General features: G+C 58.8%; 1 protein-coding gene across 1 annotated transcript; it reads right to left on the minus strand.

The window, feature by feature from the left end:
• Positions 1-11,244: 11,244 nt before the first annotated feature.
• On the minus strand, positions 11,245-14,357 carry FAM241B (family with sequence similarity 241 member B). Its single transcript, XM_084903336.1, has 3 exons — positions 14,257-14,357; positions 12,682-12,819; positions 11,245-11,992 (listed from the first exon to the last, which is right to left on the minus strand). The coding sequence occupies exons 2-3, from the start codon at positions 12,772-12,774 to the stop codon at positions 11,720-11,722; spliced, it is 366 nt and encodes a 121-aa protein (XP_084759462.1). The 5' UTR covers positions 12,775-12,819; positions 14,257-14,357; the 3' UTR covers positions 11,245-11,719.
• Positions 14,358-15,928: the final 1,571 nt, after the last annotated feature.

The following is a 15,928-nucleotide window of genomic DNA, read 5'->3' on the forward strand; positions in this document are numbered from 1 at the left end:
CGTCACGTGCTCTGTCTAATCCTGGGGGATCTGGTCACGACAGGAGATCTGCAGCCTCGCCCCCACCCCACGGGCCCTGCCAGGCTGTCCCCGGGCCCGGGAGGCTGCAAAGGCCAGGGCCCCGCTCCCAGCCTCCGCCGGCCCAGCAGGCAAAGCCTCAAATACACACGAGGACACTCAGTCAGGGGCCCGAGGGGACCGGGAGCTGTGACCGGCCACGCCCCAGGCCTCGCTGGCAGGTGAGAACCAGCTGTCTGCACCTGCCCGCTGGGCCGGTTGGTGGGAACTGGGTCAGAGCACAGGACGCCTTTGGAAACAGAGCAGCCTGCAGCCCCGGGAAGCGCCCTGCTCCTCCCGAAGGAGCTGGAGGCTCCACCTCTGCTGCCTGGAAGGTAGACAGAGGGACTGCGGTGTGAGCCCCCATGCAGGCCTGTGACATGCAGACCTCTGAGCGGGATAGGTGTCACCGTCCACTGTGGGTCAGTCCTCTGATGAGCTGGGTTGAGATTGGGGGACTGAGCCGGCCGCCAGCCCTCACCCCACCCCACAGCAAGGCCTCCTGACTGCTCCCCCGGGCTGAGTCTGCCCTGTCCTATAACACATCCTATAACAGGACGCTCTGGCCTATAACACATCCACAGAGGGAGGATAAGACAAACCGAGGGGCCGACACTCCTTCCGGTCCTCAGGCTGGTTACCATGGCGATGGATGGAGTCCCTTGTGCTGGGTAAACCAGGAGGGGAAGCCGATCACAGGTTCCTGGAAGCAGCAGGAGTTCTTCTCCTCCCAGGCCTCCCTGCCAGTCCCGCCCTGGCCCCATGCCCCTCTAGCAATGTCCTTGTCCCCAGCTCTGCTCTAAGTGCTCTCTGCCCCCCAGTCTCCTCTCTAAACCCCCTGCTTCTGTCTGTAGTGTGTGTCCCCTTCCCCCACAATTGATCTGTTTGGGGAGAATGGGGGGGGGGCGATTAATCCATCTCCTGCCTTAATTGTTGTAATGGCTTTCACGTTGGGGGTGGGGGTGGGGAGAAGAGGGGTACACTGTGCTTAGTACGTTTTCATGTGGACAAACGCATTCTCCATGTGGCAGAGAAAGAAGAGGCTGTTTGGGGTTGGGGGCTACAGAGCCATTAGTAACTCCGGAGACATTCTCTGCCACAGATCCATGGCTTGGCTTTCCGGGGTTACCTGCACTCTCACCCTCAGCCTCTTCCCTCCCCGTAAGATCTCCCAGCCTCCTCACCGCACCTCACTTTTCCCAATCCTTTTCCTTCTTTTCACCTGGCTTTGCAACCCACATCTCCCTGCCACACACATCCCTCCAAAGCCACGTGGGTCTTTAGGGGGAATGCCTGCAGAGAGGCATCCGTTGGCCACATGTGACGTGGCAAAGGGCCTCGAAGGGCATTGTGGGCAGATAGGTGGGATCCGGAGTCAGTTTCGGTTCTCTGGGGTGCCTCACTTCCTCTGACGGGGGAGAAGGTTACCGGGGGGGGGGGGGGGGGGACACTTATATAAACAAAAGGCTTCCCGGCCTCAGTGGCCTCCGAGGGAAGACATTGGGGAGCTTCCAGGTCCGCAGCCAGAGGGGTAAAGGCCATTTGGGCTGGCGGGATTCTGGAAGGAAGGAAGAAGATAACATTAAGAAGAAACACAGTCTCACAAATCACTCTTCAATGAGCTAAGAGTCTCCACGGCAACTGGATCAGGGCTGAGAGCCAGAGAGGCAGGAAATGCACTGTTGCTATGGAAACCACATCCTAGAAACCCATTGGTATGGGTCTCTGTTTGCCTTTGCAGATGAGATGCTGAGGTTGGGGGCTAGACCTGCAGGGTCCCTCATGGGGTCTAAGGTGGTAGAGAGAATAGGGAAAGAGGGAAAGGAGAGAGGGGAGAGAGGAGACTGAGAGAAGGAGAGAGAGGAAGATAAAAGGAAGGAGGAAGGAGGAGAGAAAGGCTCCAAAAACCAGACAGCCTCTCAGGGGACCCCGAGTCCTGCAGACCTTGCCTGGCAGAGAAGTACGTGCCGTGTGGAACTGAGTGAGGGGAAGAGGCCTGAGCTGGAGCCCAGCTGTGTCATGCCCGTTGGCGCTGAGGCACCCGCCCATCTTCTTGCTTTCACTCCATCACTATCAAGACTGGTACATGGAGCACATCCTGGGATGCCTGGATGCTCACTGACCACAGAACAGCCCGCCAGGGATCTGGAACCAGAGGAACCCAACCTGGAGCCTCTGGCCTCTCCCTGCCCAGCGGCCCAAGCACAAGGCTTCCCGAGGGAGGCTGACGGAAGTGGGCCTGAAGGCCGGCCTCTCCGGCCTCTTGCCCTAGTTACTGCCAGACTCCGGCTTTCAGCTCACCTTTTCTGGAGCAAAGCGGCCACTGGGTGCCTAGTGCCACCTGCTGGTGACCACTGGGAGCAAGGCGGTCCTGGAGTAGCCTCCACTGCAGAGACTCATGGACCTCTTCCCGCCAGGTTTCGAACTGGTCCCCTCCTCCAAACCCCCCCGCGATGGCCTGTGGGCCAGACGAACCCTGCAGTCAAACAAGCCACAGAGGCATTCAGCGTGCGATCTTGCCAGGTCAGCTCTCCCTGTGGCTTCCACGTCCTGTCGTTAACTGAAGGTTTGGACTTTTTTTTTTTTTTTAATTATATCTTTATTGATTTCAGAGGAGGGAAGAGGGAGAGAGAGATAGAAACATCAGTGATGAGAGAGAATCGCTGACCAAGAGGTGAGCACTGCCATTATCTCCAAACAGCAAACGAGGAAACGGCACAGGCCTTGGAGGAGCTCCAGGGAGGAACTAGATTCTGGTTTGAGTCAAGGAGTCATAGACCAGCCAGGCTTCAAAGAGCCCTGAGTGGTGACTTAGCCCTGACTGCTTTGGCTCAGGGGATAGAGCGTCAGCCTGCAGACTGAAGGGTTCCAGGTTCGATTCTGGTCAGGGGCGCATGCCTGGGTTTCAGGCTTGATTCCCAGTAGGGGGCGTCCCCTCCCTTGCTGCTGGCATCTGGACCTCAGTCACTTCTTCAGAAGAAGGCAGTTTCTCAGAATTAGTTGAACTCAAAGTTGCAGAAGAATCACCCTCCCCTGGCTGCTGCACCCTCCCCTGGCTGCTGCACCCTCCCCTGGGCCGCTGCACCCTCCCCTGGGCCCCTGCACCCTCCCCTGGGCCTCTGCACCCTCTCCTGGGCCTCTGCACCCTCCCCTGGTCCGCTGCACCCTCCCCTGGGCCACCCCACCCTCCACTGGGCCTCTGCACCTTCCCCTGGGCCTCTGCACCCTCCCCTGGGCCGCTGCACCCTCCCCTGGGCCTCTGCACCCTCCCTTGGGCCTCTGCACCCTCCCCTGGGCCTCTGCACCCTCCCCTGGGCCGCTGCACCCTCCCCTGGGCCGCTGCACCCTCCCCTGGGCCACCCCACCCTCCACTGGGCCTCTGCACCCTCCCCTGGGCCTCTGCACCCTCCCCTCAGCTGCACCCTCCCCTGGGCCCCTGCACCCTCCACTGGGCCTCTGCACCCTCCCCTCAGCTGCACCCTCCCCTGGGCCCCTGCACCCTCCCCTGGGCCTCTGCACCCTCCCCTCAGCTGCACCCTCCCCTGGGCCCCTGCACCCTCCACTGGGCCTCTGCACCTTCCCCTGGGCCTCTGCACCCTCCCCTGGGCCGCTGCACCCTCCCTGGGCCTCTGCACCCTCCCCTGGGCCCCTGCACCCTCCCCTGGCTGCTGAGGGCACCAGCACAGGCCCATGCCTCGGAGATAAATTTAACTGCACACACTGGTAAGTAGTCACCCTGGAAATTTTTTTTCTGTTTTTCCCCCCTTGATATTTCAAAAGCAAATTACATTTTGAATGTTCTTGGCTTAGGACAGCCACTTTTTACTAACAAGCACACAAGAAGTGACCTGACACAAACCATCCTCTAGGCACGCTGCTGTGCACCAGGCACTGTATACACGTCTGCCATGTGGACCTCCCAACTGCCCCACACGGCACTTTCCCCATTCCGCAGGTGAGGAAATCGAGGCACAGTAAGCAACTTGCCTAAACGCACACAATTGGTAAGTGGGAAATCTGTCCGATGTCCCAGCTCCTTCCTCCTATGAGAAAGACAAAGGACACTGTGTTCTGAGTGACCCCAGGTCTCCGTCTCTCGTTTATCCAAGGAAACGGGCCCAGTGGAGGCGGGCAAATGTGAGGTGCTGGTGGGCATTGCACAAGGCAGGCTGCGCTGTTCACAGCCATCCAGCCTACAGGGGCCCCACCAGGCAGTGAGCAGGCCCCTCCCGCGGGGGCTGCCTTACATGAGGACAGGAGGCCTGGACCAGACACAGCCAAGAGCAAGTCTTCTCATGCTGCCCCTCCCCCGGCATCTGCTTCCAGATAGACCCTGATGACCTTGGTGACAGGGCCTCTCCCTGCAGTCCCCTAGCCCCAAACCTGCCACCTGCCCACCGTGCAGCCCTGGTGAGTTGCTTCTGTTCTCACAGGTTGGCCATCGGTGAAAGGGAGAGACAGCTCCTGTCCTCGCGGGAGGATGAAATGAGAAGCGGCTCTTGGCACAGAGCTTCGCCAAAGGACACGACCATGGTGCATTAATCCAACGGAGCTGCATCTATTCTCCTCCAGTTCTCATTCCACTGTCACTGAAATACAAGGTCATCCTCAGCCTGGCTGGAAGAGGTGAGCACTCACCTGGGCGGGAGGGATGGTGCTTTCAGAAACCCGGTTTGTAGAAGCTGGCCATGCTCCTGGCTCAGGCACGCCACCAGATGGCGCCAGGGCACAACATTCACGCCCTTGGGGCCAACAGGCCAGGGACTTCAGGGATATCCCGCCCCAAGGGAAAGGGATCTCATTGGCCAATTCAGAGCCCAAGCAAGCCCGAGGCCTTGTCAGCCGTTGTGGCTTCCCTCAAGCTCCTCAATCCAGATCTGTATGAAAACACGGCGGGTGGGGGGGTCTGAGGCCCAGTGACACTGGCAGTGCCAAGCCCAGACGCAGCCAAGTGCGTTATGGACCTGTGATGGACAAGGCGCTGTGGCAGGCACCATCCGGTGTAGGAGCTAAAAGGGGCCTGCGAGGAACCCCAGCCTTGTCCCTTTGTGTTCCAGAATTGGAAGGACTGTTCCCCTGGGGACAGCATGACCCAGGGGGACAGGTTTCAGGTGAGGCCATCACACCTCGCTGAGCCAGACCAAGCCAGGTGAGGACAGGAAAGGAGAATATAGATCGAGTGTGACTTCCCGGGCTCCTGCTGCCTCCCCCTCTGCTGGCACACAGGAGACTCTCCCTGAATGTGGTGAATGACCGAGAGCCAGGGCTGAGTCTGCGTCATCCCAGGAGCTCCTCCCAGGCCGGGAGGAGGGCAGACATGTCTGTCAGCCTCCCCATGTTTCAGAGGAGACTGGTTCTGGGTCAGAGCTACAGTCCTCGGGGGGTCCAGATCCCTGTGGTCAGATGACTCCCCGAGGGCAAACGAGAGTCAACAGCTCACCCCAATATCAAAACAGCACAGAGGGAAGAAGCTCTCTCTACTAATCTGAACTGTGTCCAGCATATACGTGAAAAAGCAAGGGCATCAAATTACCTATAATTTTCCATCTTTTGTATATAAAAGGACAAAATTCATATATTTGAGCTGGCTCAGATTTGCATAAATAAACTCTGGAAGGATTTATAGGGCACGAGAATGGTAGTGATAGGGTGGAGGGGGATGGATGGATGGATGGGTGGTTGGGTGGGTGGGACAGGGGAGAAAGAGACTTCTCTGTGCACATTTGCACACTGCTTGGTCTTTGAATTGCGCAGATGCACATGACCTTTCAAAGTGTGAAATGTAAGCAGTTTCCCACAGCGGTGAGATGCTGCCCCCTGGGGGGATGTGGCAGGCTCCAGGTGGTGTCCAAGGTGATTATAAGCAAGTCCCAGACACCGCACTGGGTCCGATGGTGGGAAATTCCTCTCCAGGCCTCTGAACCCACTGAGGAATGTCTCCGTCACATGCCAGAGGGTCTTCACCTCCCCAGATCCTGGCAAGGAAGCCGGCAGCAGGCTTAGCGCCCCGGCCAGCAGCAGTGACTATCTGAGATGGAACCATGCTCTTCTCCCAGGGCATTGACTTGTACTAATATGTACAGTAAAGAGCACATAACGTTGGCTTTTTATTTACAATAGTTACATGAAGCTTCCTTTTTAATTAGATTTAAATAGTGTGAGTTGCTCTAAAAGAATATATATATATATATGTGTGTGTGTGTGTGTGTGTGTGTGTGTGTGTATATTAGGGTTTACATATTATATGTGTGTGTGTGTGTGTGTGTGTGTGTGTGTATTAGGGTTTACATATATATATGTGTGTGTGTGTATATATATATATGTATATGTAAACCCTAATGCCATTGCTTTGTAAAAATGGTACCAAGTGCCAGAAAATGCTAAGTGCTCCCCACGAATTAATATACTTGGTCCCCCTGCCCCTGTGAGTCGCAGATGAGGACACGAAGGGCAGGGAGAGTGTGGACTGTGCCCGAGGTCACTGGTTAACTGGAGGTGGATCTGAGACTTGGTCTCGGCAGCTTACCCGCCCCCCCACCCCCACCCCTCCCCACCTCTCCCCAAACACAGACACCTACACACGTACCAGAAGGACTAAAGCTGGGGCCTGCCCTCCTCCTCCCTCCGGTGCTCAGCCTCCCCCTGCCCGGAGGACCTCGGCCTAAAGGCTCAGGCTTCCTCTTCTTCCTCCCAGGTTCTGGGGCCCTGAAGCCAGGTGGTTTCGATCCATCCCCCACCCCCAGACCGGAGGGTCAGACACACACACACACACACACACACACACACACAGCTCCCTCTGCAGTTCCGCTGAAGGGCTCAAACTCCCGAACAGCCCTCGCTGCTCTTGGGGCCTGGCCGAAGCACCGGAGGGCTGAGCTTCCCTCTCCCCCTGCCATGCCCTTGGCACAGGATGCCGGCTTGTCTCCGTCCAGTGGTGGCAGCAAAGCCCTCTGCTGCCCCCACCCCAACCCGGGCCACCCTGCACAGTCCTTCAGGGCCCCTGTGTGAGTCACTGGATTTCTCCCCTGGTCAGTCTGCAATGAAAACATCATGGCTCAGCAATGCAGGGAAGAGGGCTGTACCCCAGTCAGTGACTGCAGCCCAGAGCTATAGGGACGCTGTAGGGACCACCTCGCTGGAAAGCTGAGCCAGCCTCCTCACACCCACCCTGTGCCCTCTGCCCTCTGCCCTCATGGAGATGACCTGAGGGTCACGATGGGTCCCAGGGCTTGGTCCCTCCCCACCTCCCTCTTCTCTGAGTGAACTGCCCTCTTCTCTGAGGGCCACAGGAACTCTCTGCCGTCAACGTCTAACGGCCCCTCCACCCTCCTACTCCCCACCCCTCACCACCAAAATCACCTGGAGGGCTTTGGAAGAGGCAGGCCGGGCCGGGCAGCATCCCTCCGCACCTCTGAGGACCTAGTGAGGCCTGGGCATCTACACCTGAAACAAGTCAGTAGGTGACTCTGACCAGCAGCCAATGGCGAACAGGAGGGGTGGGGATTGCGGGCTTTGGCCTCCGCTGAATCCTAGCTCCATCCCAGCCGGCTCAGGGTCCGGAGCAAGCTGCCAATGCTCTCCGGTGTGCTCCGCGGTGAAAGGAAGGGGACGGTGATAGCACTAAGTCATAAAGTGCTGGTGACGCCCAGCCGGTGTGGCTCAGTGGTTGAGCATCAACCTGTGAACCGAGGTCACCGGTTCCATTCCTGGTCAGGACTCCCTCCCCAGTAGGGGGGTGCAGGAGGCAGCCAACCTGAAGGGTTGGGCAGGGTGGAATGGGTTGGGGTGGGGACAGCAGAGGGCTTTGCTGCCACCACTGGATGGAGACAAGCTGGCATCCTATGCCACAGGGCATGGCAGGGGGAGAGGGAAGCTCGTCGAGGTTTCTATCTCTCTATCCGTGTCCCTACCTTCCTAAAAAAATCAATAAAAACATTTTAAAAAAATAACAAGGGAAGTGCAGTGACAGTAACATGATGTCAGGTGCGTAGCACAGTGTCAGGCACACACACCTCCTCAGCGGCTCTCAACAAGCCCCTGGGCTTCCGGGAGCAGAGACGCAGCCCTCTTTCTTCTCCGACAGCTGCCCGACAGCTGCGAGGGAGCAACAGCGGATTTAAATAAAACGTGAGTTCTCTCCTCGATGGCCTAAAATAGGGGTGTCGAACTCAATCAGAGAAGGGGCCAAAATCTAAAATCCAGCCTAAATCGCGGGCCGAATGGTTTACTGAACAGTCATAAACTGACAATGTCATAAACTGACAGCGGAGTGCAGTGATGACAGCGCGGTGCGGGCCACATTGCAAGGCCTGGCGGGCTGGATTTGGCCCGCGGGCCTTGTGTTTGACATATGTGGCCTAAAAGCTCAGCCCGGGCTCCTAGGGGCCAGGGCAGCCTCAGGGCAGCCCCAGGCGCAGCCTGTGGAGGAGGAGCGGAATGGGGCAGCCCCTCCTTCCCGTCCCCTCTGTCCCTCTCAGCCACCGCACCAAGGCCGATCCCCCAGGCAAGAGGCAGGAGGGACGCAGATCATCATCCCCTCTAGAGCCCAGAAACAGGCTCCAGCGGCCAAGGTCATGGGCCCAGAGCAGAGCAGAGCCGGCAGACAGGCTGGCTTCCTCTGGGCCCCGCTGGCCCGGGTGTGGGTAGCACCAGGCCAGGCGTATGAGAGCGGAGGCTCTGCCCCCCACACCACGGCTTCTTCCTCAGCTCCCAGAGCAACGGTCCCCGTGAGGGAAGCCGACCGCTTCCTCTGCCACAGGAGGGGTTCTGGCGGCCCAGGACCGTCACCCACACTCTCTCACCAGGTGGCCCCACCGGGAGTCCAAATAACTCCTCGGAGGTGGGGGGGGGGCTCCCCTTTCCAGCCCAGAGAGGCAGCAGAGGCCTGGGGGACCCCGCTGTGGCTCACAGGGAGGAAAGGGGCAGCGGCATCTCTCCCAGAGGCAGCCAGGCTGCAAATCCAACCTGACACTGAGACACAGCTTCGAGGATTAGCCCTGGAGATTAGCAGAAACCTCCCCAGAAATCTGCCCTCCGGGCGGCCCGGTCTGGGGGGTCCTGTCACACAGCGGGTGGGGTGGGGTGGGGCAGAGGGTGGGCAGAGGAGGAAAGCCCAGCCCCTCAGAGAATGGCGTCTGGTCCAAGGTGGCCCTCGGCCTCGCTCAGAGGCCCATCGAGGTCTGCATGCAGCCATCGGAGCCAAGAACCTCCTACCTGCTCAGAACTCATCGGCACCAGAATGTCTGCCTGTGCAGGTGAGTCCCACTGAGGGGCCATCAAGCTGGAGGCGAAGGTGCTTTCAGCTTAGGCAGGGGGCACCCCCAGGGGACACCTTCCCTCCTCCACGCTGCCTCTGCCTGCAGCAAGCATGTCAAACTCAAAGGCCAACACGTGTCAAATAAACGAGGCGTGTGGCCCACAGACCCGGAGTCTGACATGCCTGGCCTCCAGAGAGGCAGGCCCAGGGCACTTTCAGACCCTGGACTTGGAAGCGTGGGGCCGAGCAGAGGTTAGCCAACCAGGCCAGAGCCCGGGGAAAAGGGGAAGGCGGGTTAAGGAAAGAAGGGGAAATAGGGTCCCAGGGCCCCCAGCCCAGCTGAACCAGGGCAGCTCTGCTGGGATCAGCCTGTGTGGGAACTCAATCCACAAACAGGACAAGACACCGCACTGCTCCTTTCTCACACAGCTCCCTCCAGCCCGGCCCCTCCCCTCGGGGCAGGCCCTTCCCCTCAGGTGGCCCACGTGCCTCTGGGGAGGGGCCTCTGGCCCTGAGGTCACCTGCCCAGGGCCCCTCCCGCTTCCCAGGCCTGCCAGAGGGAGGCTCTGCCCTGCCCTCTGCCAGGGCCCCGCCGGAGCAGGACGGACGCCTGCCCGCCCCTGCCTTCTCTGAAGGACCCGCAGTTCTCCTCCAAGGGCTTGGATGCTGGGAATGGGCACGGAATTTAGAAAAAGACAGTCCCCAGCCCTACACGTGTGGGCTCCGATCCATACCCTTCCTCCAGACACTAAGATTTATTTATTTCCTCAGAGAGTGCCACAGCTTTGCAAGGGGAAAGGGAAACACCCAGCCCGAGACAAGCTGAAGGGGGAGTTTCAGGGGCGGGAGATGCTGGGTGGGGGACCCCCTCCCCACTCCCACCCCGGCAGCTGCTGGGGGCGGTGGGCAGAGGTGCCAGGTAGGAGGTGCCCTGGGAGCAGCTGGGCATCAGCCAGGACTGGCACCACTCTCCTTGTCCAGGCCCGGAGGAGCCGCTGAGAGCTAGCATCGTCCTTCCGTCTGTGCTCTCCCCTCTGCACGGCCACCTAAAGGGAACGCGCTCCCACTGCCGCTGGGAAACAAAGGCCCGGAAAACGCTGAGAAAGGAGTCCTGTTCCGACACCACCAAGCTCCTGGGAATGTCTGTGATGAAGGCCGCCAGCCCCCGCACGGGCAGCAGCGCCTCAGGGGCCTGGAGGAGCCGGTCTGTTCTGGGCGGCATGGCAGGCTGTCCGAGGGAGAACAGAGTCCCTCTGTCTCTCCCCCATCGTCCCCTTCCACACACCCCAGGAGCGCTCTCCCAGCCCTGGCCTTGGAGAATGACTCCCAAAGGCTGCCTTTCTCCCCCAAACTGCCTAACCCCAAAGGATCCTAAGGAGAGGGCGCAAGATCTGGTCTCTGGGTGGGGCAAGTCCTGGGTGGGGAGTTCATCCCGTTTCTCTCTGACCTTTAGCCCTCAGCCACCCGATGCCACCCCCACACCTCCAACACATAGACAAACCCCGGGCTCAGCAGCCAGCATGCAAAACCTCCTGCCGGGGAGAGCAGGCACGTCCAAGGCCAAGGCCCTGCTCTCCGTGGACATTGTGGGCAGGAGGCTCGGAAGTCTCTGGTCCAAGCCCCTGGACCGGGGAGACCCGCACTCTGGCTGACCTGAGCCCACCGCGCACCAGCTATCCGGGCCGGCGTGTCCGAGGGAGTCTAGACGTTTCCTAAGCATCAGACAAGAGGCCTGACCCAGGCTTGGCCTGGCCCCCTCCCAGGCCCTGGGGCCTAAGGAAAAAAAGGAATGAACTACCTTCCGAGGTCAAATGCCCGCTTCTACCCTGTTCCCCAACCCCAGCCATGCTCAACCTCCTTCACCACGTCTTCCAGATCCGTGTACAGCTGTGCCGTGATACATCAATGTCTCCACACGGACCCATGTTGATTCAATGTATTTATTGAAAACACCACCACGATAAATAGAATGCCGGTGCCATACAGAAAAGGCAGCCAAGAAAAACAGGGCCGTGAACACCGGGAACCGTTTCCCACCTGCCCCAAGCCCAGGGCCTGGTCCCTGGTTCTATCTAGGGGAAGTCCGCTCGGGTCCCAGAGGCCTGAGGACATATCGGCACCCACCACGCCAGGACCGAATCCCTGGCATCAGAGGGTTGCAGGAGGATGGGGAGGGAATCCTGATCTTGCTCGTTGTGCTTGCGCAGGCCGGATACTACAGGGAAACCTCTCAGGGGGATGAGGGTATCCGCCCCATGTGCTGGAACGACGGGACTAGAGCTTCCCTCAGCCTCATGCTTAACACCGCGTGGAAACCGCGTTCTCTGAGCACGCCCGCCGGGCGCCGCCAGGCCCCCCTCCTGCGTGCCTGTCCTCACCCCGAGGCCCGCGCCTGCCCCCGCGGGGTCACCGCTGACTCAGGTGGGACACCAGGTAGACGAGGCCCACCAGCAGCAGCCCACGCACGCCCAGCATCATGAGCAGGAAGAGCAGCAGGATGGAGGTCACCGGCTCCACGGCGTGGTTGCCGAAATGCCACTGGGGGAAGCCCATGTTCACCAGCTGCCGGTTGAGGTCGCTGAAGGGGGACTGAGCGGCGGCGCCCAGCCTGGCGCCCCCCTGCGGCTGCCGGAGGCCGGGACCCCCCAGCGGGGCCCCGTGGCCCCGATGGAGGAAGCTCTGGAAGGTGGAGACGAGAGGAAAAACGAGTGAATCCAGAGAACGCTTCCCTGGAGGTGAGGACAGGGCAGCAGGGAACCCTGTGGGCCGGGCCCTGCCCTCCACTCCCCTCATCACCCAGGGCCACGCCCTCCTTTCTCAACAATCCCTGGATGCCACCCACAGGAATTCCAGAGACCGAGTCACAAGCTCTGGGGGCACAGAGACTGCATTCCCCACGTGGTGCCAGGAAGAAGGTGCCCGGGACAGAGGAGAGGGAAAGGGTCACGGCGGTGAGACCCCTGGGCGGAGCAGGCAGGCAGGCATGGCTATCACGCCTCCCTCTGCCTCTGCAGTCAGCATGGGGTAGTCGCAGGCTCTTCTCCTCCCCTCACTCTCCAGCTTCTCTCTCATCCAACAGCCTCTCAGGAAAGATGCTGGCCCCCGAGGAGTTTGCTAAGCAGCTCAAAGAAGGGAGAGCTCTTGGGTTTGCAGTCTGGGAAGGCTGCCAGGAGGAGGGAGAGCGAGGGAGGCGAGAGGCTGGGGTCTCCTGCGGGTTTTCACCCAGGTTTGACCACCCCCCCTCCCCATCCAGCTCAGCTCTCTGCAAAGAGAACTTCAGGCCCGAGGCGAATGACCAGCAAGCGAAGGCGTGCTCGGTCCAGGAGCCGGAGGAGAGCTGCTCCCCTCCCACGGGGCGAGGCACCCACCGGCCGCGGGGCGCTGCTGCGGGGCGGGGCGGCGGTCCTCACGCGGGGGTCATCGTCCTGCACGATCTCCCCATTGGCCAAGATCCGCACCATCCTCCCGGGAGAGCTGGTCCCTGCGGGCTGCTCCTCTCCTCAGACCTCAGAAACAAAACAAAGCAAACACCAGTGCACCAGAGATAAAGAGATAATGGGAGAAGCTGCAATTCTGGGGGCTCACATTGGCGGACCATCCTCAGCCGGCACTGCGTCGAAAAAGGAGAGAAATGGCCGAAACCAGTTTGGGTCGGTGGATAGAGCGTCAGCCTATGGACTGAAGGGTCCCAGGTTTGATTCCGGTCAAGGGCATGTAGCTTGGTTGTGGGCACATCCCCAGTGGGGGTTGTGCAAGAGGCAGCTGATCAATGATGCCCTCTCATCAATGTTTCTAGCTCTCTCTTCCTCTCTGTAAAAAAATCAATAATATATATATATATATATATATATATATATATATATATATATATATATATATTAAAAAAGGGGAGAAATGAATGCAAGTTATTTGCTGGAGGGAAGCCTTGCAGATAGTGAGTGCAGTGGGGAAGCAATTAGAAGGATCCTTGGAGAAAGAGGTTGAATTATTACCCACAGGCAGCAACAGTGGGATGAGACCCTCCCTGCGGCCCAGGCACTGTGGCAGGTCCCTAGAGGCTGGTCTCACACCCCCTCACCCTCTGGGGCAGGGCCGATAAAGGTGTGACTGGCTGGCCCCGCAGCATCCGTCCACGGGCAGCAGAGAAAGAACTGAAGACCTTCTCTGGGGACTAAGTAAGGAGTGCAGGGCCCCACGGTGCCCAGGCTCTCCACTTCCTTCTGTTCAAACCCTGCTCCACGGTGCCGTTCCTTAGCAGGTACATGCCAAGGACCCGGGCTTTCCTCCCAGGAGATCCCGGCTCACCTCAGAGCCTCTCCAGCTCCTCTGCCCGGCAGCAGAGGGCACTGGCGGCCACTGCCCCAGAGCTGGGAGGAGGAGCAGGCCTGCAGAGGGCACACCCCTCACCTGTCCCACATCTCAGGGAGCACCAGTCCCTCCTCTGCTAGCAGGAAGGCAAGGCCTGCCTTCCTGAAAATGGGGGTGCGGGGGGGGGGTGCTTCTGTGGCTCTGGGAGAACCCCATTCCGCAGATTCCAAGGGTGTCCCACCAGCTGGAGGTGGGGGTGGGGATCCTTCCAAACCTCTTCCTAGTCTGTGTGTAAAGGCCATTTTTTCCTCCTAAGGAGCTGAGCCACAGTTTTCTTTTAAATTCTCAAAAGCACTGGTGACAGACCTAAAAGGGTTAATAGCGCCCGTCTCTTGCCCGCGGTCTGGCCCCTGCAGGAGGCCAAAGGGGTCCAAGCCCCCAAAGCCCCTCTGTGCTTGCTCATCCGACCCCCTACGTGGGCTGCAGGCGTGGCTGCCCGCCCTGGTGCACCTGACCCTACCGATGGGGGAAGTGGTGCTCCCGGGACAGGAAGGGCCCTGCCCGAGCTGCAGATTCTAGCTCTGAACCTGGGCCCGCGGCAGGGGAGGGATGCGCCCCGGCGCCCCGACACCCACCTGCAGGTCCACTGGCCACGGCTTCCAGGCCGCTTCCTCCCACCTGACCCGCAGGAAGAGCCACCGACGCGGCCCAGCGGGCGTGGCAGCGCCTCTGCCGGCCGCCGGGGGAACTGCAGCTGCGGCCCGCAGCCAGAGGCGCAGGGTGCGGGAGGAGGGAGAAAGGGGGCGGGGAGGAGAGGGGAGGTCCAGAGGGGAGGGAAGAAGGAGGAAGAAAGATTGTGGAGAGGAGACAAGTTCGCAGGAAGGAGAAGGAGGAGGAGGGAGAAGAAGAGGAAAGGGAAGTGGAGCTCCCAGAGGAGAAACCCAGAGGCTGGGGCGCCCCTGGCCTGGGAGGAGAGGTGGGCACAGGCTCAGGACACCCGGATAGGTTTGCTGAGCTGGCTCTTTGGATGCCCCTTGAGTAAGGCCTGGCCCTGCCCTCCGGGAGTTCCCACTCCAGAGAGAAAGAAATGGTCTGAACCGCAGAGCAGGTGTGACTAGCTGCAGGGGGGCATCCTGAAGGAGGCGGCTTTGGAGTTGGCACCAGAAGGGTAGGCAGGAGTTTGCCTGTGAGGCTAAGAGGGAAAGGCACTCCTGGCAAAGCGAACCACCTGGCCCAGGAGCGGGCAATCCGCCTGCGCCTCCTTCCTGCTGTTCTCACTCCTGCCCTCTCCCTCGATTTCACAAGCTGCTCCGGAGGGACCTGGCTGCCAGTGGGAGAGAGTGCGCTCTGCAGGCCCACAATGTGGGTTCGGGTTCTGGACCCGGGCAAACCACTGAGCTGCTCAGTGCCCGCCTCTGCCAAATGGATCTATTCCCAGCCTCACCTCCCAGGATTGTGTGAAGATTGCGAGTCCCTGGCACACAGCAAGTGTTGATAAGCATTAGTAGTTTTTTAAATTTTTTAATTTTTCAATTAGAGCTCATATTCAATATTATATTAGTTTCTGGAGAACAACCTAGTGGTTAGACGTTTATATAACGTATCAAATGATCCCCCGATAATGTCTAGTACCCCCAAAACCATACATAGTTATTACAATGCTATTGATTATAGTCCCAATGCTGTACTTTACATCATCCCCATGGCTGATTTGTAGCTACCAATTCATACTTCTTCATCACCTCACCTATTTCACCCAGCCCCCTCCCACTTGGCAATCATCATTTTTTTCTCTGTGTCTATGAGTTTGTTCCTGTTTTATTTATTTCGTTTTTTAGATTCCACATATAAGTGAAATCATATGGTACTTGTCTTTCTCTGACTTATTTCACTTGGCATCATACCCTCTAGGGCCATCCATGCTGTCACAAATGGTAAAATTTCATTTTTATGGCCGAGTAATAGTCCACTGTCTACATGTACCGCATCTTCCATGATTATCCATCAGTGGGCATTTCTGGGAGTAGGCGGGTATTTACTGAGCATACATTAGGACTGAGATGCCTGCTAGCTCCTGGGTGGGGGGAACAGAAAGAAGAATGAGACTTAACTTTCCTCGAAGAACTCATCATCTGCCACCATGGTTTCATTATTTGAATATGAAGCCTTTTAAATAAAAAACGTTGAGCAGATCCCCTGATATCTGTATCTTATTGGTGTATTATTTATTTGTTTATAAATCATACAGGTGTACTGTGAGCACAGATTGGCACTGTGAATAAAAGGTGGCTGCTAGAGTTAGCCTGG

The sequence above is a fragment of the Pipistrellus hanaki genome (genome assembly GCF_964339955.1).
Source record: "Pipistrellus hanaki genome assembly, chromosome: 14".
NCBI lineage: Eukaryota > Metazoa > Chordata > Mammalia > Chiroptera > Vespertilionidae > Pipistrellus > Pipistrellus hanaki.